Source organism: Coenobita brevimanus, chromosome 97, assembly GCF_032717465.1.
Source record: "Coenobita brevimanus isolate Jiangsu-jjx chromosome 97, ASM3271746v2, whole genome shotgun sequence".
Lineage (NCBI taxonomy): Eukaryota > Metazoa > Arthropoda > Malacostraca > Decapoda > Coenobitidae > Coenobita > Coenobita brevimanus.
The window spans coordinates 12,225,189-12,252,698 of NC_137050.1; the positions used below are offsets into that span (position 1 = coordinate 12,225,189).

General features: G+C 43.0%; 1 protein-coding gene across 1 annotated transcript; it reads right to left on the reverse strand.

The window, feature by feature from the left end:
• Nucleotides 1-846: 846 nt before the first annotated feature.
• On the reverse strand, nucleotides 847-18,081 carry LOC145413715 (SET domain-containing protein SmydA-8-like). The gene is made up of 12 exons (XM_080283371.1): nucleotides 17,779-18,081; nucleotides 16,783-16,859; nucleotides 15,967-16,113; nucleotides 13,843-13,989; nucleotides 11,158-11,263; nucleotides 10,858-10,975; nucleotides 10,500-10,652; nucleotides 7,044-7,270; nucleotides 5,411-5,575; nucleotides 4,144-4,273; nucleotides 2,657-2,838; nucleotides 847-1,598 (listed from the first exon to the last, which is right to left on the reverse strand). Exons 1-12 carry the CDS (start codon nucleotides 17,830-17,832, stop codon nucleotides 1,434-1,436), a joined length of 1,671 nt encoding a protein of 556 aa, XP_080139497.1. The 5' UTR covers nucleotides 17,833-18,081; the 3' UTR covers nucleotides 847-1,433.
• Nucleotides 18,082-27,510: the final 9,429 nt, after the last annotated feature.

Sequence of the window (27,510 nt, forward strand, 5' to 3'; positions counted from 1 at the left end):
TCTACCTTTCATTTTTCCTTTCCTCTTCCCCCATCCTCTCCCCTTTACCTTTCTCTTCCTCCTACCTTCGTCACTCTCTGCACCTCTCTTCCCCGCTACTATTCCATCAGGTTCTTGAGTTTCTGCAGATACGGATTGCCTTGTGGTCTTCTCAGTTTTTTCTCTACTGATGTGCTCTCTTTCACCTACCCTTCTTTCTCAAAACATCATCCTTCTTTTCTCCTCCCTTCTATCTCCAGTGTTTCTCCTTCCTTTTTCCAACCTTTCCCCTTCCTTCTCCATTTGTTTTTCTTTACTCCCTACTTCTTTCGTCTCATTTCTTACTTACACTTCCCTCTCTCCTCCTTTCTTACTTCTTATACTTCCTCCTCACACTCCCTCCGTTCATATTTCTTCTTATAATTTCCCGTCATCATTGATATTTCAGGATGAGGTGATGTCAAAGGTTTTCTCTTATCTTCCCTGTTTCTTTCCCCGCTCTTCTTCCTCTTTCTCCTTCCCTAGTCTCCTTCTCTCTCTCCACATCTTCTCGCCTCTCCCTCCCTCTGGTTATTCTTCCTTCTTCAGTCTAGATAATAGACTCTCTTGTGTTATAATACTGATTTTCTTTATCTAACATTTCTCCTTGTCTCTTTCGCCTCTTCTTTCCCGAATCATCATAATTCATCTCATCATCATCATCTCCCCACCTTCCCAGTCTCCTCTTCCCTCCCTCTCCCCCTTTCAAACAGTCTCTTCACTGTTTCTCGATTTTTTTTTTCTGGAAAGAAGTAATGGCCACTCTACCTTTCTAATTCTTTCCTCCTTGTCTCCTCTCCCCGTTCTCATTGTCTCCATCTTCCTCCGTCTTCTCACCTCCTTCTCTTCCTTCAAACACCCCTCTATCGGTGTCCCTCGAGGGTCTTGAGTTGCGCCTCGAGTGTAAGGTGATCCTAAGAGACAGTGACGGGGAGTGGTGGCTGCTGCTGGGGCTCTGACGGGAATGGGTGGCCTTTCAGCTTCTGCAGTGTCCACAGACAGGTGAGGGACATTCTGGCCTCTCTCATTCTCTCGCCTTCGTCTCCTTTCTCCTTCTTCCTTCTCTCTTTGTCTATCGTCCTCCCAACTCCTCCTCCCTCTTATTAATATTCCTTGAGCTTCTTTTATACTCCTCTCCTCTCTTCCTTGTCTCCTCTTCCTTTCTTAGTCTTCATTCTTACTCCAACTTCATCTCCTTTTTCCCTTTCCTCCACTCCTTGCTACCACCTCCTCCTCCCCTTCCAAGCGCCAATATCACTGTTCCTCAAGCTTCTTAAATATTTCAGGAACGGGTAATCTACTGGCTCTTCTCACTTGCTTCTTTTCTTCTTCCTCGCACATGTTTTCTCCCTCCCACAACCCTTCACTCCTTTTCCTTTCACCTCCTCCTTCCCCCCCTCGACACACCCCTTATATCACTGTTCCTCGAGTTTCTTCAACAGCGCCTCGAGTGTGAGATCCTCCTGTGAGGGGGTGGAGGCAGGTGCTGGCTGCTGTGGCTCCGGTAGAAAGTGCGAGTCTGGCAGCGTCGTCACCGTCTTGATCCACTTCTTCAGCTCCACCACAGAGTTAGTCGCGATCTGGCAAAGGACATCACCACCACCATAATCATCATCAATAACCTATTTCGTGGCAATTCATATTTCTACACTTGCCTCACTCTGTTAGACAACTGATCGATATTTTTTTCCCCACAAGTACGATTTTGTGTGTGTGTGTTTTGTGAAACTGTCTGACAGTAACTGGGAGATTTTCCCTGCAACTTCTCTCTCGCAGATGCTTCGTTAAGTACCGTCCTTATAGATTAGGAACGAGGTGGGGGACAGGTCCACCTCTCCAGCTCTGATCCGTCTGTTATTGCATATAGTCTACAATGAGTTAACCTACCCTGAGTTGCCCTAACATAACATAACCTAATTTTAATGTAAATATGACAAAGTACGAAGATATGAAGTGGAGAAGTAGCCATTTCATTCCTCCCTCCCTCACTACTTTCTAAACGCTAAACGAAACATCAGCGACGGAAAAGTCATGGTGAAGACATCCCTGAATCCGTCAGTGTCATAAAACACACCAAATATTTGAGCATAATTATATGCAAAAAGTAAAATGTTACCAGCCTCTCTCTCTCAATAATAATGTACATGAAGTGAGGAAGAAATGTAAAGCGAAAGCATTTCAATGAGTTCCCTGGCATCAAAATTGCGCTGCATAGTCTGAATACACATACTTACTGCTTCCACCTTTACGTCACATCTTTCCTGCCCAACCCTGCCTCTACACACCACCTCTGAGCCTGGACTTCTGTCGTCACACTTGGCTGTATAATTCTAGCTACTGCTGGACCGTTTAATTCAGTTGAGGGCAACTCCTAGTAGCCAAGAAGTCAGTGTTATACCAGAAAGTGAAACAATGTGAGGGAAAACTGCCCATGCTATGTTCATAGTGCCAGTGATAGTACAGTATACACCGCCAGATAGTTTTCATCAATTCACAGGGCATACCTCTGACGCCAGCAGTTAAAAAGCAAGTACATGGAGAATGGTTTTTTTTTTTTTTTTTTTTTTTTAGATGCTCGTAAAAATAACTATTTATCCCGGTATTCCTGCCGCAGTGCATGTATATGAGTGATTCCCACCTTGCATATCTCTCCCTCGAAGGAAGAGACAGGTTCGTGCTTGAGGCAGTATATGGCCCGACTCAGGTAACCCTCCGCCTCCCTCAGCTGGGAAAGGAACACAGCCCTGGTGATGGCGGTGTTCTGGAAGGCTCTGTTGGCTTGCAGCAGCAGGGGGGCGTGCAGCTCGTACAGGGTCAGACCTAGAGGGAGGGAGAGCAGCATTGGACAGCAGAAGAAAGCAAGGGTAGCAGCAAATGGCAGACAGAAATAAAATTCAAGATACTGTAGTTACTGACGGGGGAAAAAAAAAAATGTTAAGAAATCTAAAGATAACGTCACCTCGTTCAGCATGCTTCATCAGGGATATTCTGAATCTTAAAGTATGCTTACATTTTTCTGTAACAAGGTTTTGAGACCCATACTAATTTGAGAAACTAATGTTCACATACTTTAACTATTATAAAAAAACATTAGCCATTATATTTTCCCTTACTGTAAAGTGTACAGTATACTGGTGAGTGTTTTCGCCTGGATGTCTAATAATAATAATAATAATAATAATAATAATAATAATAATAACAATGATAATACTAATCAGCTACAATACCTGAACAGACTCACAGCACTCCTCAATAGAACTAGATCTTCGAAGATGAATAATATATATATATATATATATATATATATATATATATATATACCGGTAGAGAGAGAGAGAGAGAGAGAGAGAGAGAGAGAGAGAGAGAGAGAGTATCCAAATCAAGCATCCTACATCGTCACAATTTGAACCAGGCGATTTTCTCCAACAGAGGAAAAAAATATCAGGCTAAGGGTTGTAATGGTGATCGGGAAATGTGTGAGGATACCGCTGACTTATGACCTGCCTTTCCTGATGAGGCGGATGTAACTGTGATATGTTTGGAGTATTTAAGATATCACATGAGTGCCTGTCAAGTGATATTATTATCCCCTGTACTACATAAAGTACCACACACATGTACCTGTACTGAATCTTTAACACGTCTAATTCAATCGTTACAACTGTGACACTTTTGCCACAATTAAGACTGGTGATGTGAAATAATATCTCAGTAACTCATTTGATACAAGTAGCAGTAGCATCCCCTGTGTACTGTTTGCGGTTTACAATACCTGTGATATAACTACTTTGAAACTTCGGTGGAAACTGTATAAGTCAGAGGAGCATCGAGAAGTCCGTGATATCATGGCTGTGGATATGATATCCCATCCCCACCATACCTCTTCCCTCACCCCTACCCCAACCTTTCCCTTCCCTCCTCATACCTCATCCCTTATCCAGACCACACTTCCTCACCATGCTCCTTCCCTTACCTCTACTCTAACCATTTCACTTCCCTCTGCTCTTCCCATTACCTCTATCCTAACCATTCCACTTCTCTCTGCTCTTCCCCTTACCTCCACCCTAACCACTCCGTTTCCCTCTCCCATACCCCCAGCATCCTCCTCTCCCCTCTCCCGCGTACCTCTGAGCCTAGAGATGCCTGGGTCTAGCACGTCGAGCACCTTCAGCAGATCACGGCAGCACTCCATCTTACGCATCCGCTGGGCCTCTGTTAGCTCTGGCAGCAGGTACCCAGTCACACGCCCGTACATCTATAGGTATAAACACACACACACACACACACACGACATAAATAAATGAGTCTCTGTACCAACACATTACTCTATATGTAACAGGCCATGTCTGGTAAATAAATAAATAAATAAATATTCAGTCAGTTCTACTAACTGATAATAGGCGATAAAAATGTTCTTCCTAAAAAAAAGCTTTAATTTTTATTTTTAACAAGCTGCCCATAATGACACGTTTACATTGGCTGCCTGATGGCGCTGCCCACAAACAGTATTTCCGAGACTTAGTTGGGGTTGATTTACAGGGATGAAGGTTAGGCTAAGTGTGGCCTGGGTAAGTTTGTCCCAAAAGCTTGTATATCACTCGTTTCTCTCATCTGGCTTATTAAGATCGTCAGGGAGGCTAATGCCACATTATAAAATTACACATTTTAGACAAAATTCAATATCAGGATGGACTGAGGTACTATCAGAAGCCATCAGAAGGACAGGTTTCGCGTCCATAACCGTTATGGGCAACTTGTAAAACTTTACCAAAACCATAATAATAAAATGACAAATCACGATACACACACACACATTATATATATATATATATATATATATAGATATATATATATATATATATATATATATATATATATATATATATATATAAACAGAGCACACACACACACACATTTTTAATGGTCGGCGGTGGCTACCATCATTTACTCATTTCATGAAGTGGTGCCATTTTTATATCTGCCCTCCTCTCTTCCTGTTTTTCTCGTCCTTCCTGTCACTTTTTATTACTCTCTTTCCACTTTAGGTGAACCTACACTGAGTAACAAGCTTGAAGGTTTCCTGTAACCCAGGAAACCATTTATAACGCTGGGTGGTAACCATACAACGAAATAACGGGGCGATGTGGAGCCTACGATAATTCCCCTGTTTAATGAATGAAGAGACGTAAATGCGGCGTCTATCCCGTGCCCTTTGTGGCGAGGCACTGTCTGCCGCAGGGAAACGTCAGTTCACTTCATGGGATGACCCTACAGGGGCGGTTGATTATCTGCGGCTGATGGGTCTGCCTGGCCAGGCAGACCAGTGTTACCCAACAACAGCAAGAACAACAACAACAACTCCCCCCCCCCTCTCTCTCTCTACCTTCCCTACCTGTGACAGCGAGTGTTTAATGCCGACCATATGGAAGTGTTGTGGGTGTAGGACAAACTGGTACTTCCTCAGGATGGCCTCCAGCTTGGGCGGGTCGTCCTCTCCCGCCTCACGCAGCTCCCAGTACACCATCTTGTTCAGACGCTCCACCGTGGCCGCGCTCACCTGGGAGAGGGTGTGGAGAGATGACACCTGTACAGTTGAGTCCCTATCTGGATTTTTTCATAAACTATTCAGTAGGATGATGCCTTGTTTAGATTATTACTAGCAGTTCTGACTTACTTTCTCTTTGTTAAGGGTGGATCTCTTGGACTTTGTTACTTAAGGCTTTATAAAGCGTCAGTTCCACAAGTCTTTTAAAAATCATCAGGTGAAGTGTTAAGCTTGACATTCTGAACAGGAACTAAACCTCCAAAATATTGACAATCAGTGTTAAAGTGGATATGAAATAAAGTCAGCCTAACCATCTCCTGGCTATGAAATGCAATCAACTGAGTCTAAAGTCAATATTCCCGTCACCATCCGTTTCACTTATGACAATATAATTTGGAGTATCTCCGCCTAAGCGATTTGTTTTCATATTACGGTCGTAGGTATTTTCACACACACACACACACACACACGGACGCACCTATAATTACTATACTATCATCTAACGCAAATTCCTAATAAAGAATGGGGTGAGTACCCACAATTCAAATCTAATAACAGCTTTAAAATGTAAAAATTCTCCGTGCCTAGCGAGCGTTCTACTATATCCACTAACATCAAGTCCATAATTTTTGCCACTGATACCACTGTACTTACTACATACAGCTTTCACAGCCATTACCACTATTACTACCATAACCACTACATTTATCACTATTATTACCATACTCTCTGCTATCACTACCAGCCATTACCATCTCTTCCATAATCGCCACCAAACATACTATTATTTATCAATGCCATTTCTGTCATACGCACTGCTGATGAGTGGTGGCGGTCATCATCCTCAGTTGGTGTAATGCTGCCCACTTGCTGTACCTTTATCATTTTTTTTTTCTGTGTCTGTCCTCCTGTCTCTTTCTCTCGTCCTTCCTGTCACTTTTTATTACTCTTCTTTCTACTTCAAGTGGCTCTACACTGGATGACAAGCCTGATGGTTTTCTGTAACCCAAGAAATCATTTACAAAGCTGGGTAGTAGCTTTACAACCAAATAACGGGGTGATTTGGAGCCTACTATGGTGCCTGTGTTAACTGGGTGGAGAAACGTAAATGCAGCGTCCAGCCAGGAACCAAACCTCCATATTCGTCCCCGCGCCTCGCTGTGGCGAGGCGCTGTCTACCGCAAGGGAACATCGGTTCACTGCACGGAACCTGCAGGGGTCGCCTGCGGTTATGTGTCTGCTCGGCCATACAGACCGCAGCTACCCGAGAACAACAACCATATGCACTACCGTAACTAAAGTCATTATTATCATAATCACCACTATCACAATCACTCATAGTAGTAACAGCATTATTAACCTTTTCACCACTACTGTTAGCTAACATGTTCATTGCAATTAGTACTACCAAATTCACAACTCCACTATCACTACCATACTGACACCACCATTACTACCACCTCTGTCTGTCATGACCCACCTGGTACCTGCACTTGTCACATGCCCAGGGCGCGTCGTTGGAGGGCAGCAGGGAGTCTGTGGAGAGTATGTTGCCGCCACATCCAGGTTGCGAGCACTTCAGAGCACCGAAGTACGTGCCCAGTTCCGTCGGGTCCGCACACCTGTCGCACATACAGTCGAAGAACTTGCCGTACCGCAGGTGTTTTCGGCGCTCCGTGGTGGCTGAGAGCAGGTGGGTGTAGGTGGCTGTGGGTGGGGGAGGGTGCAGAGGTTAGTGTGTGTGTCCGCTTTAAAAAAAAAAAAAAAAAAAAAAAAAAAAAAAAAAGGTTGGTCTGGGCACTACAACGCCCTAATCGAAGTGGCAACCTGGCATTGGGCCCATCTCAAAGAGGCAAGTGGAGGTTTTTCGATCAAGTAATGCCATCAGGGAAGTAGACCGGTCATCTACCCTTAAATGTACTACACTATGCAAACCTAGCCTCTGATCCCTACGCTTCTATAGGGATAGTAGGCGACTGGCTGTTACCGACACAGTAAATGTACCGCAGAACTCCATCAGCACTAAGACAAGTTCTCTCTCTCTCTCAGAAAGGATACAGTGGTTTAATGCATGTAAAATAAAATCATCCCTTCCAAAGAAACTCAATAAAAGAATGCCTAAGCATATAACTATAAAAAAAAAAAAAAAGGTAGGTCGAACTAGACTGAAATGACTGCTTGTGAGGTGCTATCAGCAGTAAATGTCTAGCTGTCTCTCTTGCTTCTGTCTTCATGGACTTTAAAGTCAGCCTGGTGAAGCACACGCAGCCGACACGGATGATACTGATCTGTGGCCACATATCATCAGCGTTGCTTGCTGCGAACTCACCAGACTTAATTTCAGAGCCCAAGAAAAGAGAAGCAGGACAGATGAAAGGACTTTTGCTGTCGAAAGTAGATCAATTAGCTCATGAAAAACAGAAATACACAGGAAATGGGCAGTCAGAATACGAAAGCAGACGGTTATACTCTGCCCACTTTAACTTGGCCAACAATTGCCCTCTCCCCATGCTGAATACTGAGCTGTAACAACGGTGTAACACTTGATTTTGATGCTAGCCTCGCAAGAAGTGCTCTGGAAAAGATTTCCTGTAATACTGTCTTATTCTGTCCCTGAGCACCGGGATTGATTTGTTAAGGTGAACGAACTGTAGTAGTACGGCACGGTGTCATGTTCAGCTTCCTTTTGACTATTCTTGTTCTCAGAAAAAAAAAAAAAAAAAAAAAAAAAACGCATGTCGACGCTATATGCTCGGTGCCTCACTAAACTACCACCATTAATACCTTTAAACGCTTTATTATGCCACTATAAACTCTGCTGCATTACGAAGTATGTGCGTGACACCAACGCACTTGGTGCTAGCCACACCATCACGTCCGTTACTAAACGTCTGCAGGGTTCAGGATCCTGCCCTTTAACTTCATTGTCTACCGCAACTTGAACTTTCTCAAAACACACACACAAAATGGTGAACGAGAGAAGTCTAGCTGACAATAAGGGATTAAAGAGGGTGAGTAGAAGAAAATTAATGTATTTCATAACTGTATAAAGAACATATAAGAAAATAATTATAATGAGAGGAAAACAGTACAGGAATAGGGCAAAAGAAAAGAAAGAGAATAAAGTAAAAAATATAATCCAGCCCACATAATCAACTGCCAGACTAGAGACTAATCATCACCCTGCCTGGCACTGTAGACCACTTCACCATCAGATAAGCAACACACTATACAAGGAACACTTTGAGGGACAATACTTAGAGGAAAATAGTTCAAGATAGGATGTGTGCTGCAGACACTGTAGGTTTAAGGACTGGTTTAAAATATGATGGAGGCGAGAAGTTACTATTTATGTTTTCACCCTGTTCACTAATTTTCCTTTTTGTCACCCTCACTTTCAGATACTTCTCTCACCACAGAACTGAAATCTGCTTAATTTCTCTTTATTGTCACTTTCATTTCCCCTTTTCTCAGCAAAATAACTTTTCCTTCCCTCTCACTTTCTTATTTTGCATCCCTTTCACTGCACCTCTCAAGCTCCTCTTAAAGGCTCTACACTTTTTTTTTCCCCACTATAAACTTAGAATTTAGTTGAATGATTTATTGTGGATAATTAGACCCCTTCCCTACTTATCCCCCTCGTTATTTGTCCATTTTTTTTTTCCAGCTTCCCCTCCAACTTGTCTTCACGCTCCCTTACCTCCACTTTAAGGAGTCCACAAATATCAGCCCGAGATGTTAGCTTTGTACTGCATTTAAGGTCATACTGTAAGTGGCTTTGGAGGTCCCATAACACCTCTTCCTTAGCTACTTACTCTTCACGTAACACCTCAGTATCCTCTTTTAAGTTACTGATATTAACTATGTCGATATAAAAGCGATGAAAACAGTGTACATGGGAATGTCAAGGCGTAATGTGCAAAATTAATCGCAAAGTAAAAGATACAGGAAGCTTCTTCTGTCACCTCGAATGCCCTTACATACTAGAAAAAATTTTCTTCTAAAATTATTGTTAAGAAGTAGGAATGGCAAAAGTGCAGGTATGGGATGAAAAAAGTACAGAAACAAGAGAACATTCAGGACTGGAGCAGATTCGGAGACCTATACCCATTACCACATTCTACACTTTAACCACAAACTTGTAGCTGGTGGAATGTAGTAATTAGTATAGGTCTCCAAATCTCCTTCCTTCCTGAATGCTCCCATGTTTCTGTGCTTTTTTTCATCTCTTAGCTGTGCATTTTCGCCATTCCTTCTTCTTAACAAGCATTTTAGATGAAAATTTTTGTCTTCTAATTTACGATCTTTTTTGTGGAAGTATAATTATGCATAAGGCAAGTGTTAGATTTGGATTGTTAAATGCACAGCATACTGACAGACTAAAGCGAGGATGCCTTCCTATGAAGAGAAGTGTTTTGATACATTCTTTAACTGCAGGCGAGCCGTAGCTAACCAATATTGCGCAAAATGGCGTACTTACGGGTGACCGCGATGCGGTTTTCAGGCCGTAACTCGCGAACCGTAGCCTGAATGCTTTTCTAAACATGAAAAGAAACATCTACACTTGACAAGCAACGTTTTGGTGTATAGTAATCTCGGGTTCGCCTTTTTGTTGTAGAGTTATAACTGATGAAAGAAAGAACAAAATCGATATTTTTGCAGTTCGATTTTGCGACTCCTACGAAGGTTAGCAAGACTTTGCGAGTAGTTTTGCACTTGAATAGCGAAAGCTTTTTAGTTCACAAGCTTAGAACTGGGCTTTGTGACCGTTTTCACGCAAATGTTCCTATACCCTATGTACTGGGCGCCATTTTGATCCTGCCCCATTCCTACTTACCGAGTGGCTACCGCACTCCGTGAATACAGATACCTCTCACATGACATTGGATCCCTATTCTTGTTGGGCCAGGATGCAGTGACAACAAACAAGACTCACATGACATCTGTTCGCCCTTCTTGATGGGCCTGGACGCGATAACCACCATGGTCATGTCGTCCATGAGGGTGTGGTGGGTGTTGTTGGAGCAGAAGTGGGACATCATGGCACACAGCGGGTACACGCCACGAATCAGGTACTGTTCACGGGTACCTGTACAGGAGAACACATTATCATTTTACTGAAACTTTTACTAAATTTACTGGACCTCTTACTGAATTAATTGAACGTTCTACTGGTTTGACTGGACCTCTTACTGAAGTTCCGGTGCAGGATATCATTTCTTTTCTTTTTCAGCTAGTAGAATGTAACAAAAAGTAAGGGAAATAAGTAGTACACGTATATTACATGTGCTGACCTGGTATGTTGCTGCGGACCTCGTGACAATTGACGTCCAGGATGCCGGTGATGGTGTGTAACAGCTCCTCGTCTGCCTTCATCTTCACCTTCTCTCGCAGGTACTCCACTACGTTCCTCTGTGGGGGGGGGGGATGTGAGAAGAGAGAGAGAGAGAGAGAGAGAGAGAGAGAGAGAGAGAGAGAGAGAGAGAGAGAATATTACTGGCAAACTGAACAGTTTTACAGAAACAATTCTTCATCATCATATCCTTTATTCTACCATCAGCAGCGTAGGGGCCCGGGGCTAGACAACAACTAACCTCTTCGCGTTCCCATAGTTCCGTGCCGCGTCTGAGTGCGTTGTGGCTCTCCATGGCAACCAGCGTCTCCCACTTGTCTGGCTCAGTCGTGCTCAGGCAGAAGCACCTAGAGGAGGAGGGACGTAGGAGACAGGAGAATAAATTAACAGATAAATAAAGGAGACAGATGATGGAGAAGATGGGTGAGAAATGGATGATGTTAAATAAAAAGGAACGGGTGATAAGAGAGAGTGGATGACAGAAGACGAGGGTTGAATGAAACATGGATGATGGGAATAAGGGTGAGAAGACCTTCAGAAACCCTTAGTGACATGACTTAACTCTTTCAATCTGAGAGCACTCCGGATGAAAATTTGAAAAGTACTCAAGAAAACTTAATCATACAAGTGTACTTAGAAAAATAAAGTCCTATAAGAAAGATGAATGGTATATGTAAGATATTCACAGAGGAAATTTGTGCAGGATGAGAGAGTGTGTGGGGTGAAGAGAAGACGCAAAGGAGTGCAAGGACTGAAGAGGTGAAAAGAACTGTGGCAGAGAAGAGAGAATATAGTTACTGGATGGGAAGTGGAGAATTGAAGGATGCTGAGATATAGAGAGAGATATGCAGAGAAGAGGAGAGGCGAAAAAGACTTGTAAGAGAGAGAAAGAGTGGACGAGGGGTCTGGAGGAAATCTAAATGGAAAACGGAGGAATGTACGAAACTGTTTTGGAAAAAGGTCAAGAAATTAAGATAAGATGGTAAGGGAAGCAGTAAAAGGGTGGAAAATAGCAATTGCAGAATATCGGTAAAGAAGAGAGAAAAGGTGAGCATATGAAGAGAGCATTTTAAGGATCTGTTGAAAACGGCGAACGAAAGTAGCGCCGAGTATGCATGGCTGGGGAATGTCTAGGTCCAGGAGGAAGAAATCAGTTGGATGTAGGGCCGTGCACACGGTGGGGGGGGGGAAGAGTTGAGGGTTTAACTCCATTTGGAAAGAATGAAAAATTCAAATGAAAATAATACTAAAAAAGCAACTCATTAAATTAACTAAATCCTGTTAAGAGTGTTACAAGAAGAGAAAAAACAATAGAAAAAGGTTTAAAAAGTACTACAAAATATAAGAAAGAACGAATTAAGAAGTTTCACGAAGGTCCTAGAATGTTTTGTTACGGAAGACAATAAATGGAATGTCATGGAAAGTTACTGAAAAAAATGGAAGTTTGAAGAAAGTAGTGGGAATGTTTCATTTGGGGTATATAAACGGTGCTTCTGTGCACTGTGTGCAGAGTGTGTTAGTTTACGGTCAGAAATCGGCGAGTGAAGAGGTGATTTCTTTTGTTTTTTTCTGTTTATTAGTGAAAAATGTCAAGTAAACGACCGAATTCTTTGTTTCACATCCAAAGTTCTGTATGTAAGTTACCCTGAGTTTGTACCCTTTCAGTACTTTAGTCAGTCACAGTACCTAAGTTTATCGTATTGCGTTACTTATTTTAGTGGGTAATTAAGGCGCTCCAATCGGACTGAGCCTATGCAGGTTTACATCCAAGGGGTGGTTGGGGTTTATTGCTCACGTAATGCCACTCAGGGATGAGTGAGGCTAGTCACTCTCATCTTCAGTGTCAGGACCAACTTGCCTAGCCCAGGGCTTCTACACTCCTCATGGGGCAACACAGGATTAGGTGATAAAGGAATGAATGAAATAAAGTGAATAAACTGCTAATGAAGATCAAGTGACTGATTAAACGCTGACGTAAATTTTACATAAGTCTTCAAAGAATCATAATCACAAGGATATCTTCTCGTGGGATGAGGGTTTTACTCACAATATGCATACTCTCATAAGTTTATATAAGACTTCCTGGTAGTACACGTAAGCTTATAGCTGTTTTGTTCTGTACTGCTCTATCTCACTTTATTACCGGCCGCGATAGCGAAACTGGTATTGTTTTCAATTTGTCTGTGTGTGTGTGTCTGTGTCTGTTAGCATGATAACTTTGCAACCGCTCAAGATATCATCACAAAATTTTACAGGTGTAGTACGGAAAAAATCGATCACGAGTTCGAAATTGGCGAAACTAGGTCAAGGTCTGTGTCTGTTACCACGATAACTTCGCAACGATGAAGACATCACCATAAAATTATACAGGTGTGTAGTAGGGATGAAAATCTACGATTATTGTTTTCAGTTTGTCTGTGTGTCTGTTAGCAAGATAACTTCGCAACCACTCAATTAATCATCACAAAATTTTGCAGGTGTGTAGTAGGGATGAAAATCTACAAGTTCGAAATTGCTGAAAGTAGGTCAAGGTCTGTGTGTCTGTTACCAAGATAATTTCGCAACCGCCCAAGATATTATCACAAAACTTTACAGGTGTGTAGTAGGGATAAAAATCTACGAGTTCCAAACTGGTGAAAGTAGGTCAAAGTCATATTCCGAGCCGCGCTGGATATGTAGCGGCTGGCGTGATTCCTCCTTTGGGGGGGACTCTAGGTTTCTTTATATTTTATCCTGTTGTATGGTTACTCCAGTGGCAGCATGGCCCAATATCTGCAATGCTTCTTATTTCTTTCTATTCTGTTCAGAAGACATTCTATTGTGTTATGTATTATTTTGATCTGAACGGCAGCCTAGCCTCATACATGTACTGTTCCTTATTCTATTTTACCCATTAGGTACTCACTGTGTTGTATATTTTTCCTACCTGAGTGGAAGCATGGCCTCATACATGTACTGCTCCTCACTGAAGTCCTGGCGGCGTGGTTTGTAACCTGACGCAGAGAAGACCCGACACTCCAGCGGATGATAGCCCCGACCCTCACACTGCGGACCACACATGGGCCACCCACACCTAAACATACACACACACAATCAACATTTGCACCAGATACAAGATGTATATAAGAAGAAGAGTTAATACCTTTGCATTACAATACGTGAATACACAATTAATTCACAGAGGACGGCAAGACTCTCCTAAGTTGCACAAAATCGTCTGGTACCAGAAAGGACAAATCAGTTACGGTGTTTGTGTCCTGAAGGGCTTACTTGAGACCATTTTATACTCTTAAATAACGTAGATCTATTTAGCTAAGTAAATTCGTGTCGTGATGGCATTTTTTTTTCTCTAGCTCTAAAAGTTCTATAAGAGCTAAAGCACAATACACTCAAGGACAAAAGCCCCTCCCAACTCACACCCAGATGTACAGAGCATGCACATCACACGGAGACTAAAAACTGCTTCGGTCGCTATCTTCTTACTTCCCGGATACGGAACCGTTATCATGAGTTCATTTAGGATTCCGGACCATAACACCTGCAGCTGGGCATCAAGTGAGAGGAACTACTGACTGACAGTAAACTGGAAAACAAACTACAGGCCGTAATCTAGTGGGTTAGTGTGGCTTTTTTACACTTCCTTTTTAAAAAATTATTTACTTATTGCACCTCCGTACTCTACCATTAATTTCACTTTTCTATGCTTATACAGACTGAATACATAACAGACAGGAGGATGCTGAAATGCAATATCCAAAAACAATCAAAGTTGAGGTACTAGGGGAGCCTCGTGGCCTACTATAATATCATCATCAGCCATAACTAGTCCACTGCTGAACAAAGGCCTCCCCCAACCTTTTCCACGAATTCCTTGACTAAGCCAATCTTTGCCACGTTTTCCCTGCAAATTTCTCTATCTCATCTCTCCATCTCCTGTCTGGCTCTTTTCTGCTACGCTTACATTCTCTTGGTGTCCAGTCCGTCAGCCTCTTACTCCATCGGTTATCCCTTATTCTTGCTATATGGCCTGCCCACCTCCATTTGTTCTTTTATAACTTCTATAATATCTTTGACTTTAGTCTGCTCTCTCACCCAAGTTGATTTTTTCCTGTCTCTTAAAGATATTCCCAACATTGACCTTTCCATTGCTCTCTGAGAACGGATTAATTTACTTTCCATCGATTTTGTCAGTTTCCAGGCCTCACAACCATACGTCATAGCTGGAATGGAATTGTACATTCGTTATATACTTTTCGTTTCATACAAACTGGCAAGCTACTTTTCATAATGTCTCTATGTTTACCGAAAGCTTTCCATCTAATTGTAACGCGTCTTTTTGTTTCGCTATCATGGTCTTTCGTTAATTTTAGTAGTTGTCCCAAGTAGTTGTACTCCTTACCTTCTTCAAGAATTTCATCGCTTATTCTGATAACGCTCTTTGGTGTTTGTGGATTAAACATTAGTTTTATTTCGGTTCATCTTCACTCCTACTTTCATACTTTCTCTGTTCAGGTCATTTAACATTCCTTGCAATGCCTCCGCTGTTTCTGAGAGTAGGACAATGTCATCTGCAAATCTTAAATGGTTTAGCTTTTCTCCATCAATATTCACTCCTTACAGAGAGAGAGAGAGAGAGAGAGAGATGGATAGATAGATAAATAGACAGACAGACAGATATAGACAGATATAGATATATATACTGTATATATCTAGATAAAAGATATAAATTGATACATACGGCACATCCATTTAATCATTACCCTGTACCCATTTGTAGAACATGACTGATATGCACAACTGATCATGAGAATACTCTTACGTAAGACAAATATTCATATCTTGAAATGTCAGGAATTAAAAAAAAAAAAAAAATCGACTTCCAACAGACCACCTTCGCCCACCAGACCTCAAACCATACACTTAACACTGAAAAGAAGACTAAAGAGAGGTAGCCTGGTCTAACTCCAGTCCATCTCTCACGTTCTACATATCCATCCACTTACCTATTTGTCTATTTATCTCTCTGTCCATCCATCTACTTTTCACCTACTTTGAGCACTGATAGTTGTCCCATGATTCTAGTCGTCGGTAGCATCCCAGACACATGAGATCTGTGGTTTGCTTGGGTCCCGTCACGATGGGGTGGTCAACGAATATCACCTCGCCCTCTTGCACGTCCCTGGTGGCGATGGTACACCTGCGGGATAGGGGGCATTCAGAGGGAAGGATGGGGCTGGCTGGGGGGTTAGGAATGAGGGAGGGAGAGGCTTCATGGGAGATTATTATAGAAGATGGGAGAGGTTTTGCGGTAGGCAGGACGGATTTTGTGGTCGAGGTGATGATGCGATTTTGTTGTGGTGTATAGGAGTTTTTGTGGTGGATCGTAGACTGTGTGTGTGTGTCAGGACTGACGATGTGAATTTTACCATGGTAATGGGAAAGACTGTGGTTGTCATGTCAGCGCTACAAACAGTAAATAGCATCATTTTAAGGCATGAGTTCAAACTCTGATACAGGTAATTATATAAGCGGCTTCACGTTAATAAACTTCATGTCTATACACTATGTAAGTGGGTCCCTGACTCTCAAGTACCTTCAGGTAAAAAAAGTGTTCGCATGCTATTCCTCTGCGTCTACAGTACATCACAGTTAGAGCATGTCCGTCACTTTCCCCCTTGACGCATCACAGAAAACATATGCAGTGAAATATACTAAGCCTCACTCGGCCTAGGAATATAAGTCAACAAAGAAAAGTTACAAGTAGATGAGATGAAACATTAAGCGAACTTTTGCCCGTGACTGTACAACATAAAGCTACAAATCCATAAGACTGCAACACACGATGCGCAGAGAATGTTCAGTTTACCTGCCATAGGGCTCGATGACTTCAAGCTTCCATTTCCTCTCCTCCTTCTTGTCTATCACATGTGGCGGCGCTTTTGTCTGTGGGTAGACAACACCTAAAGCTTAATGTGCATTATGTGGCAGGGGCGGTTAGACAGATAGAGACAAGAAAGAGAGGCTGACAGATAGACAGATACAAGTATATACATAGATCAATGCATGACGCACAAATATAGGCAGAGAGAGGCATAGCCTGATACATTCTGTAGGCAGCAGATACAGACAAAGACAGACAGTAACATATATAAAGAAACTGATGGGCAGATACAAAACTCTTCAGAGATAGATATACAGACAGACACATAGATTAACCAACTGACTGACTAGATGCCTGTCGATTGCAACAGGGTTATTAAAACCGTCTTTTCTTTCAAGGTTCCATCTTCCCCATGGATACGACCCGTAACAGACGAATTTACATGTAAGTCCTGAACTGCACTTCTGAGTGAACAATGACAAGAAAAATCATTATACTTTTTTTTTTTTTAGCATTACTTAAAAAAGACATAACAAAGGCAATGTCCTCCTTCGTATACTCCCCCCCCCCCTTCCTCTACGCCTGTTGTATTAACCTCTCCAGCATTGTAATGCCTTTTAAAAATCTGTTCTTGGAAACACCGGACGATTTTCTTCACCTAAGGAAGGGGTTAACGTATCTACCCCCTCCGATTCAAAAAGTTTACCCTAACGTGAAACAGCAAGAATGAAAGACAGCTTGAGGCTACCACGCACACAGAAGAGGATAGTCCTATACACTAAGCTACATTGTCCCTTTGAGGTAAGCTATTTGTCTTCAGTGATATGCTCCACTTTGAACACGTCACTTATCACACTATATTTGACCTTACAAATATATCTGCTTGTGAATTTCTATGTTAATTTGGCCAGGCTGTATTTTTTACTATACAGTATTTGAATTTGCAGTGATAGCCTATTCGAATCTGACAACGGCACTTACCACGCTGTACTTGAACCAGTCGTACATAACCTTGATGTGGTGGATGTCCCCCATGGCTGCCGGGTTGTCCTGCCGTGTCGTCTGTGTCTATACAGCAATCCGTATACTCCTTGACTTGCACGATTTCGTAACACCTCTTTCTCAGCGATTTATTTCGCACATTACACTTTCATATTCTCTGGTACGTTACGGTAATGATGCAAACTATATGAATAATAAAAACATAAATGACGTACATGAAAATATCAAGGCATAATATGTAAATTAAATCGCTAAGCACGAGGTACTACGAAGTCTCTTATGTCTAGAACACGGCTCAGTATCTGTCGACGTCCCTGGCTTCGCGTTGGCACCTCAGCGGTGATGAAGAACCACGCCCTTAGCAATGGAACATTTTGTTACGAAGATAATGGCAAGTCACTAAACACTTTACTATACTTCTCCAAGTTAAATTAATTCCTGCTGACCATGCATGCCCTCTCTGGTGGGCCACTTCATATTCAGTGTACAGTACAGTTGGCTAAATTTGAACCAGGGACAGCATCAGTGTGTAGCAGTAGTTTGGCAGGTGGTACACTTGATAACCTCTATGTATTCACGTGTTTGTTGTTTGCAGCAACATGAATGAACGATGTTGCCAATCATTAAGTTAAATCAGTGGTTCCCAAACTGGAGACCATGGCGCATATCTCGGGGGCAATGGAATAATCTTCAGCATCTGGAGTAACTAGTGACAGAATTGCATTATTTTTCTGAGACAAGATTTGTGAGGAATCCCCTTTTCGTTAACAACGTCGTGAAGAGTATAACAGAAGGCAAAACAAGGTGAATTCCTGGGACTTCAAACTCACTTAGTAACCAAAGATACGTGCGGAAAAGGGAGCTGATGAAGGTTTGGTTGTTTCTTTCTCTCTTACCCGTAACGCAGAGTTCAAATTTTCAACCCCCATGGTTATCCTATAAGGAAGAACTTAATCAGTTCCAAGTGGAAGATGATCTCTGCATTGCCCTTACTGTGTGATTCAACCACAGATGCCTGAGTTGTAACCAAAATGCAATTTCAACCATACCACTTAGTTTTCAGTTCACATCTTGGTTCTTCTTTCACTTTATGTACCACATATCTATTTTCAGTTATCTGAGTTTTAAAAAATCTCATATCTAACATGCTCATTCGAGTGGCGTTGCTGTTTGTCTCTTCAGCGCAAAATGCAGATGGATGCCACGTATATTACCATATTTTGTCCCATGGGCCATAAAATGAAAAAGTTTGGGAACCACCAACTTAATTGATCAAATAAGTGATATGTATGTACGTTGGGAAATGTAGTTATACCCCCGCTTGTGAATGATGCTGTCCCTGGTTTGTAAGTGGCATAGTATATCATCACACACACGGTCTCTGGTGGACTATCTCACACCGAACGTGGCACTCCCGCACCATTTTCCATGTACCACCTCACAGTCAACATAGAACTCTGCACAACCTCCGCACAAGCCATATCATGTCCAACAAGATGCCTACTCACCTACTACACGAACAATGCTTAGAGAACAGATAAAAATGCTCCTTAGATGAACCATTACGGCAATATCTTATTCCCTGCAACAATGCGTAGGACATCAGACCGCCTCAGAAGGTGGAAAATAGCAACACCTGGAAGACCTCCTGACTCAGGATTTATCATGCCGCTGCTGACCCTTGCAGTACTTGCAGAAATAGGTTAGGGTGGCGTTCGCGAGGGAAACCCTCCCTTGGCGGTACCGAGATAACCTGGTGGCTCCAGTACTCAGTTATAGACATCCCTCAGCTTTCTCCCTACTCCCGGAAATAACGATGGTGAACTGCACGAGATAGACAACATCAGTCTGCAGTCCTCCAGGTTCACGTCCATATGAGCCTGGGGCCACATCAACAAGGTTCTAGGCTAAGGTCACTATGATTATTTATTTCTTCTCATATCATTTGTAATAAAACTACGGTCTTTTTAACATTGGTTTCAGTTGACACAATAATTCTTATATAAAATGTCAGTACCCCAAGACGCTTGAAACGGTAAAACTCGCCTTCTTATCAACGTCACAAGTGAAGAAATCCTCCTCGTGGAGAATAGTGAAATATCAATAAAAACTCTAAAATAATTTTTAAAAATGTAGAACAGTTGTAGCGGAATTGTAACAGTGAAGACCACTATAGAAAGTAGAAGGCTTGCTCGCGTCTCTCTTTCTCTCTACACATATATATATATATATATATATATATATATATATATATATATATATATATATATATATATACACACATATAAATATATAATGGTAGGTGGAGGCACTCACCATCCATTCGCTCGATGTAGAGCTGCTCTCGGGTGACTGCCCTTTCCCCTCTTCCTTCCTCTTCAGTCTTTTCCTTCATTCTTTCCTCTTCCTTCTGTCTACGGGTAACTCTACACTGAGTGGCAGGCCAAATAGTTTCCTGTACACCAGGAAACCATTTACTGTACTACGCTGGGTGGTATCCATATAACCAAATTATGGCGCCTGATGGTTTAGTGGGTAATTAAGGCGCTCCAGTCGGATCGAGCCTGGGCAGGTTTGTATCCAAGGGGTGCTTGGGGTTTATCGCCCACATAATGCCGCTCAGGGATAAGTGAGGGCGGTCACTGTCTCTCATCCTAAATGTCAGGACCAACTTGCCTAGCCCCGGGCTCCTATGCCCCTCATGGGACAACACAGGATTGGATGATAAATGAATAAAAAATATGTATATATAATCTCTCATCTCATCAGCCGTTTGAGTGTCCATTGCAGGACCGGCCTATCCCAGCCGAAGCGGGAACGATAAAGCCAATGTATCTCTACCAAGTGGCTTAGGCGGTCTGCTGGAGATTGTATGTAGGGTGATAAGTGCTTGTAAGTGTATTTAGTGTTGGAGCGGCTTCGGATGTGTGTGTAGTCTGTGAACCAAGTGTAATCGGCCCGTGCAAGCCGACTGGGTGCAAGCATACTTTATAGTATGCGACACTGGTTCAATCACAGCACCCCTGATGTCCGCCAATGCAGTAAATGGCCAGAAGAACGCTCCCAAAGTTTATTACCCTGGTGGGGCGCGAACCCTCGTTCTTCAGTGTACGAAAACACACACTTTACCACTGTACTACAGAGGCTCCATATATATATATATATATATATATATATATATATATATATATATATATATATATATATATATATATAAACGAAATGAATGTTGCCCAACAGTGAACTGACCGCAGAACTGCAAGACGACAGAGGAAGAAAATGAATGAAGCATTCTGAGTGAGGGCAAATCAATGAGATCCTGCCATCCTTCTGTACTCTTCCCGTAGCAGATAGCTGGGCATCATAACCGGCAGTGTTCAAAGAGTGAGAACATCAAACGTCAACATAAGATGAACGTCGAAACTTAGGTAATATTTGAATTCTGCTGTGGCGTAGTGTCGCATGTGAGTGACACAAGGCTAATCCCAGAACCCCACATTACTTGACAGAAAACGAATGTAGGTGCATACTTTAAAGGAAATAATACTGCCGCACTGCTACTACTACTACTACTCTGATATGGCAGCTTTGGCACAAACTATAAGTATTTTGGCTAGAGCTAATGTGTCTACAAGTACGGATAACGAGAATGACAGCAACAGAAATGAGTGCTAAGGGGGTGGCGGGGTGTGAATACGGGTGTCAGCAAGGGTGCCAGTGGGACCTGCTATTCTTGGCACCCGGGCGGCGGCGCCAGTTAGGGTGCCATCAAGGTGTGGAGGCCGCGGCGAGCACAGGAACACACGTGGGGACACAATAAACTGTATCACGATGATATTACCGTGTATTCACTACACCTGTGTTACACTGCAAGCGTTACACTGTAATCAGCGGTGAGTTAAAACCGATCACAACGAAGTTTGTTTGTTTGCACATTTTACATGGCCAGTATGACATTTAATGTTTCAAATATCATCAGTTGTTCTCATGTATTGGACATTTAGGCATGAAATATATTTTATCATGAGATAAATATATTAGTAATTTGTCCAGTGCCTTTGTTCATTTGGCCATAAAATGACGACACTCACACCTGGTAACACTCATGTTAAACCCTTCCCAATAGCATCACCAACAGCGTACCAATCTGCACCAGCGCATGGCACGGGGCAAACTGGCTCTACCCGGCAGCTGGGCAGGGCTGACTGTGGCACCTATTTCCTCTTGCTACCCAACAGTCAATAAGTCTTCATTACATGCTAGGGATTTGTTCCGGCATATCACCTTTTCAACACACTGGTACTTTAAATTTGGGTGAAACTAGCAATTCAGCTTTATAGGAGCTTTAATGGAACTTAAATTAGCAATTTTTTAACTCTGTAACTTTTGGTGGAAGTAACAGTAAAATAAAACGCCGAAAAAGATATGGTACTTATAAAAAACTCACTGTACAATCCTTTTAAAACATTAACTTACTTCACCAACTAGGGGCTCTACTAAGGGGCATGAAATAGTTTGATGGTATCAGAATTAAATATAAAACATGACTGAATACTAAAGGCATACTACAACTCTATAGCCTTTTCACAATAAGGTCTTCCCAAACGTATATAAAATCGTGTTGAGGCATTAAGAGCAAAAAATATTACCGGTATATCACTGTACAGAAAATGGTCAAATTTTACGTTTCCCTCATCCAATTTTTTCATTCAACCTGGGCGTTTCCTGTTGTTTTTGGTGTGATTCGATCGAATTTGACCTTCGTTTCTATCGCAAGTCGCTAGTTTTTGTCGAACGCCACTGGCGACTTCCGGTGGAAAGAACTGGTCCAAATCAACCAAAATCGCACCAAAAACAACAGAAAACACTCAGGTTGGATGCCTTTACCGTATCACGTGAAACGTCCTCTTTTTATACCTAAAGGAAAATAACCTGTTAAATTTTCGTATTTACAGTGAACTCCCAAAGTTTAAAATTTTATTTTCCCGAGGGATTGTAGTGTTTGTCGTTTGAATCTGATAATCATTTATGTCGGAAATATTTTTTTGCGGTCCTTCCTCCTCCCCCCAAGAATACTGGGGGACCTGTGGGAAACCGGGGTTTTGGGTGGGGGAAACACGCAAAAGCGAGTGATTTCCTACTGGAACTGTTATCAAAATCAAACGAAAAACACAAAAATCCTTCGGGAAAAAAAATAATTTTAAGCTTCTTAGGGAGTTCGTGTTTCCTATCTGGGGGGCTTCACCCCCCAGACTCCCAGCCCTGGCCGTGCTTCCTACCTGGGGTTTCCCCCCCCCCAGACCCCCTCTAACAGTTAACTTATCCTAACCAGGTGTAGGTACGAAATAATGGCTTTACTTACGGTAGCATAAACTGACCGTTCATGTTTCCTAATTGAGGGGCTTCGCCCTCCCAGACTCCCTAGCCCTAGCCGTGCTTCCTAATTGGGGGGCTTCGCCCCCCAGACCCCCCATCACATTAACCAAACCTCATCTAACGTAACCTAACCGGGTGTAAATAAATAATGCCTTTACCTAGCAGTTTAGTTCCTCGTCTTCATCTAAGAGTCGTCTGTAGTTGTAAAGGCAACTGGTGACGGGCGACAGCGAAACACTTTCTGATCCTCACGTAAAATGAGACTTTTGTCTTGATTTGGGTACTTGTTCCTCTTGAAGGTAAAACACCATGCTATCGCACAAAGGCTACAGTTTTATCTTCTTGCTGGGAGAACTGTGAAATAGCAGTGAAGTAATAAATTTTGCAGGCTCCCCAGTCCATGGTTGGAGACGAACTGATTTTCAAATTTTGCGGGCCCTAGCGTGGGGCGTTTGAAATCCTACTTTGTGATTGGTTGAATCATGTCCTACGCATGCGCTTTATCCACCCACACACATAACACGCACCAACGAACACACACATTTGTCCGACCACGGCAGGGAAAATCTCTCTCCCATAGAAAATAACAAGGTAAATTTCATAACTCATAAACGGTTGATTTCAGACGGAAATGTCATAGAAGAAAAATGGCTTAGAATTGCGTAAAGTGTAAGGTGAGTTAATTGAAAATGTTAATGAAAAGTCGAAAATAGCATGACGTATACTGTACGTGTAAAGTTAGGTCTTCCAGGAGTTTCAAATGTGAGCGGGTGAACATACACAGCGCACGCTCGTCTGTGATTGTGATTGGCGGAAGTAAATCGCGTGTAACTCGTTTATTATCAATTTGCGAGAGAAATGTCATAGAAAAAAAGATTCTTAGAATGACCAAATCTACTAGAAAATGTTAACGAAATGTCTAAAATCGGATGAAGGAAACGTGTAAAATTTGACCCCCTCGCTAATCTCCAGCTGGTTGTTGTTGTTCTTGTTGTTGTTGGCGCCTACTCCCATCCGGGAGTTCTTGTCTTTAAACAAAATGGCTTATTTATTTATTTATTTTTATTTATTTTTTGTCTATTGTTCATTTCTATGTTGCTCCTTATATTCATAATTACTTCTCTTCGTTTCATTATTCTGCCCACTGTATTTGCTACAACCTGTAATTCATTTTGTTTTAGTATTTCTGTAATGCTGAGTTGAATTTGGTTCGACTTCTCGTACCAATTCAACTCAACGCGGAGCGGGGTCCTCTCTCCAGACCGGAGCTAGTGCAATCAAGAGAGGTAGGACATAAAAACCTTCGGCAACACCATACACGTATATTACTTCAGTCAGACACAGGACACTTCAGTAGACATTACATCACAATATAGAGCAATACAAAAACCTTATCTAAAATATTGTGTATCTCGCAGGATACTAGCTTTCTAGATACTAATGACAATACAACAAATCTTAGTACTAAGAGTGCAGTAAATACAGGTGCGCGCGGAGCGCGTGAGGAGGGAGGGGGGGGGTTGTGATCCACCAGGAGGAGGTAGGGGAGACACGGAGAGTGACTTAAAACGGCGAGGAGACAGTTATGGTAATATTTAAGGATGCCCGACATTAGCAAGGGAGTTTAGGTGTTTTCTGTTGGCGAAGATTCTTTGACAATTAACTCTGATTCTTACTTTGACTTTAAGAGCGGGAGCGAGGAAGGGAGAGAGTTTTTAGGAATAGTGTGCGGAGGAGGGGAATATCGTTATTACTCGCCGTCCTTGTTGTTTTGGTGGAAATAGGTTTCTATAGGCACAACTTATTCATTACACATCTCCTAGATATGTAGACTCCCGCTTCACAACGCGTAACAAAGTCGGAACACTCGTAAATACTATTCCACCATATTACTCAGAGATTAGCCAATAGCACTCCAATAATATTTTAGTCTTTCTTCGGGCTCTAGAGATATGTCTTTAGAAAACTTCGGGATGACACTCGCACGTATTTTCACTTGAGGTCTCAACCCACATTCTCGTCCTTCAACTGGGTATTATGTCCTGGTTTGCCCCAATGGAGATTACATAAAGTTACTGCACCATACTTATTCTAAGAGAAAAGGAGTCACACTTAACCTACTTCACGATTGTTACAGGGTCACTCGTATTTCCTCATGGAGAGAAACACGGACACATCATCGGTGATCCGGTCGGACTGAGGGCGTCGTCAGGGCGGGGCGAACCGAGAGGGCACGGGGCGACTCGCGAGGGCGTCCTCTCGCGTCCGGGGGTTTCCGGACTGGGCTCCGGTGTAAGGCCCTTAGGACTGGGGCCGAAGAGGTCTAGGAACCTCTGGGTCAGGTCCCGGCGTCGCGGGGGCGTGGTGAGGTCTCGCCCGGGTGTCCTAGGGCGGGCCGGAAGAGGCGACAGACTGCGGTCAACCACGAGCAGGGGCGCCGTCAGGGGAGGACTGCGGCAGCGGCTGTCACGGGGGCCCGACAGGTGGGTCTTCTCAAAGGCCACGCGTAGGGAACAGAGGCCGGGGGAAACAGGGAGGTCTCTCCGAGAATTTCCGGAGCGAGACCCCTGGAGTTCAACCTCCGGTCGTGGAGACGTCTTTCTCCTCACTATACCCTGGGAGCGACCATCAATCGTCTCTACCGGAGTGCTGAGGAAGCGACCGTTGATCGTCTCTACCTGAGCTTTAGGGGAGCGACCATTGATCGTCTCTACCTGATTTTTAGGGGAGCGACCATAGATCGTCTCTACCTGGTTTTTAGGGGAGCGACCATTGATCGTCTCTACCTGAGCTTTAGGGGAGCGACCATTGATCGTCTCTACCTGATTTTTTGGGGAGCGACCATAGATCGTCTCTACCTGGTTTTTAGGGGAGCGACCATTGATCGTCTCTACCGGGGGGCCAAGGGAGCGACCATGGATCGTCTCTACCTGGGTTTTGGGGGAGCGACCGTTGATCGTCTCTACCCGAGTTTTAGGGGAGCGACCATTGATCGTCTCTACCGGGGTTTTACGGGAGCGACCATAGATCGTCTCTACCGGAGGGCCAAGGGAGCGACCATTGATCGTCTCTACCTGGGTGTTACGGGAGCGACCATTGATCGTCTCTACCGGGGTTTTATGGGAGCGACCATAGATCGTCTCTACCGGGTTTTTATGGGAGCGACCATAGATCGTCTCTACCTTTGCACTATCAGAGCGACCATAGATCGTCTCTACCTGAGGGGCGCTGCCTGGAGTATGGTTTCTGACTCCACCCCTAGCTAACTCGGTGATTCCGCCACACGAAGGTAGTGTCTTTCGCCTACGGTGGCGGCGGCGTGGTGGTTGAGTGTCACAGGGGCGCACGGCCCGGGCTGACATACGCCGTTGTTGCCCGGAGTGGTGGTGGCTGGCGGCGGCTACCCCGTGGGGTCCGAGTGGGGGTGTCGGCATTCTTGAGGGCGAACTCCACTGCTCCTGGTCCGCCTCGATGTCAGGGATACTACGGTATGCTCCGGAATATTCCGGAGTGTTGTATGTGTATCTGTCAAAGCCACGCATTTCAATTTCGGTTATTGATTCTTTTCCTTTAATTTCGCTTGTCAAATCTTCGTATGCTTCACATATGAATAAATGATGCTGATTTTCATTCTCTTCTTGGCACATGTCACATATAAGGTTAGGCTCATACTTTTTCTTATAATTTTCCTTCACTTCTAGCATTCTGGTTCGAATAAAAAATATAATCTTTGCGCTTTCAAACTCTATTTCCTCTAGGTATCTCTGTTGGCCCATTTCTTGTTCCACTGATTCCTTTGTCTTACTCCCTTTTCTCATGTCTTCACAAATTTCTTCTTTATTTTTTGTCATTATTTTTTCTTTTTGTAATGCTGTGTTTTTAAGGCGACTTCTCGTCGTAAAAACACGAGCACTGGAACGGGGTCCTTTTACTAGACCGGATGTAATGCACTAACAAAGGAACAGGGCATAAAAAGAGACAGTACACCGTATCACATCTATTGCTTAAGTTCTACTCATTACAGTGTACATACAACAATATTTGGCACATAAGAGAACAGAGATACAATATTACACTCGCTTACATAGACTGATCCAATATATATTAACACGTGGCACAGGGCAGTCGTGGATATGCTTTACTGTTGCTTAGATGGAATATCACTTCACTGAGGTTGTCAGTTTGTATTAATTATCATGTTACTGGTGGATAATAATAAATGGGGGAGTCTCACTTTGGTCACTGTGATCGGGAGTCTGTGGCGGAGATATTTCTATAATAGAGGTAGGGTGCGGATGGCGACATTCGACACTGTCACCAAGTCGCGGGGGAGGG

Coding starts and splice junctions, on each gene's coding strand:
- LOC145413715 (XM_080283371.1), bottom strand. CDS start 17,832: ATGGGGGACATCCACCACATCAAGGTTATGTACGACTGGTTCAAGTAC. Junction 16,860..17,778: donor ACTGGTTCAAGTACAGCGTG/GTAAGTGCCGTT, acceptor GTCTACCCACAG/ACAAAAGCGCCGCCACATGT. Junction 10,653..10,857: donor GGTCCGCAGCAACATACCAG/GTCAGCACATGT, acceptor TCTCCTGTACAG/GTACCCGTGAACAGTACCTG.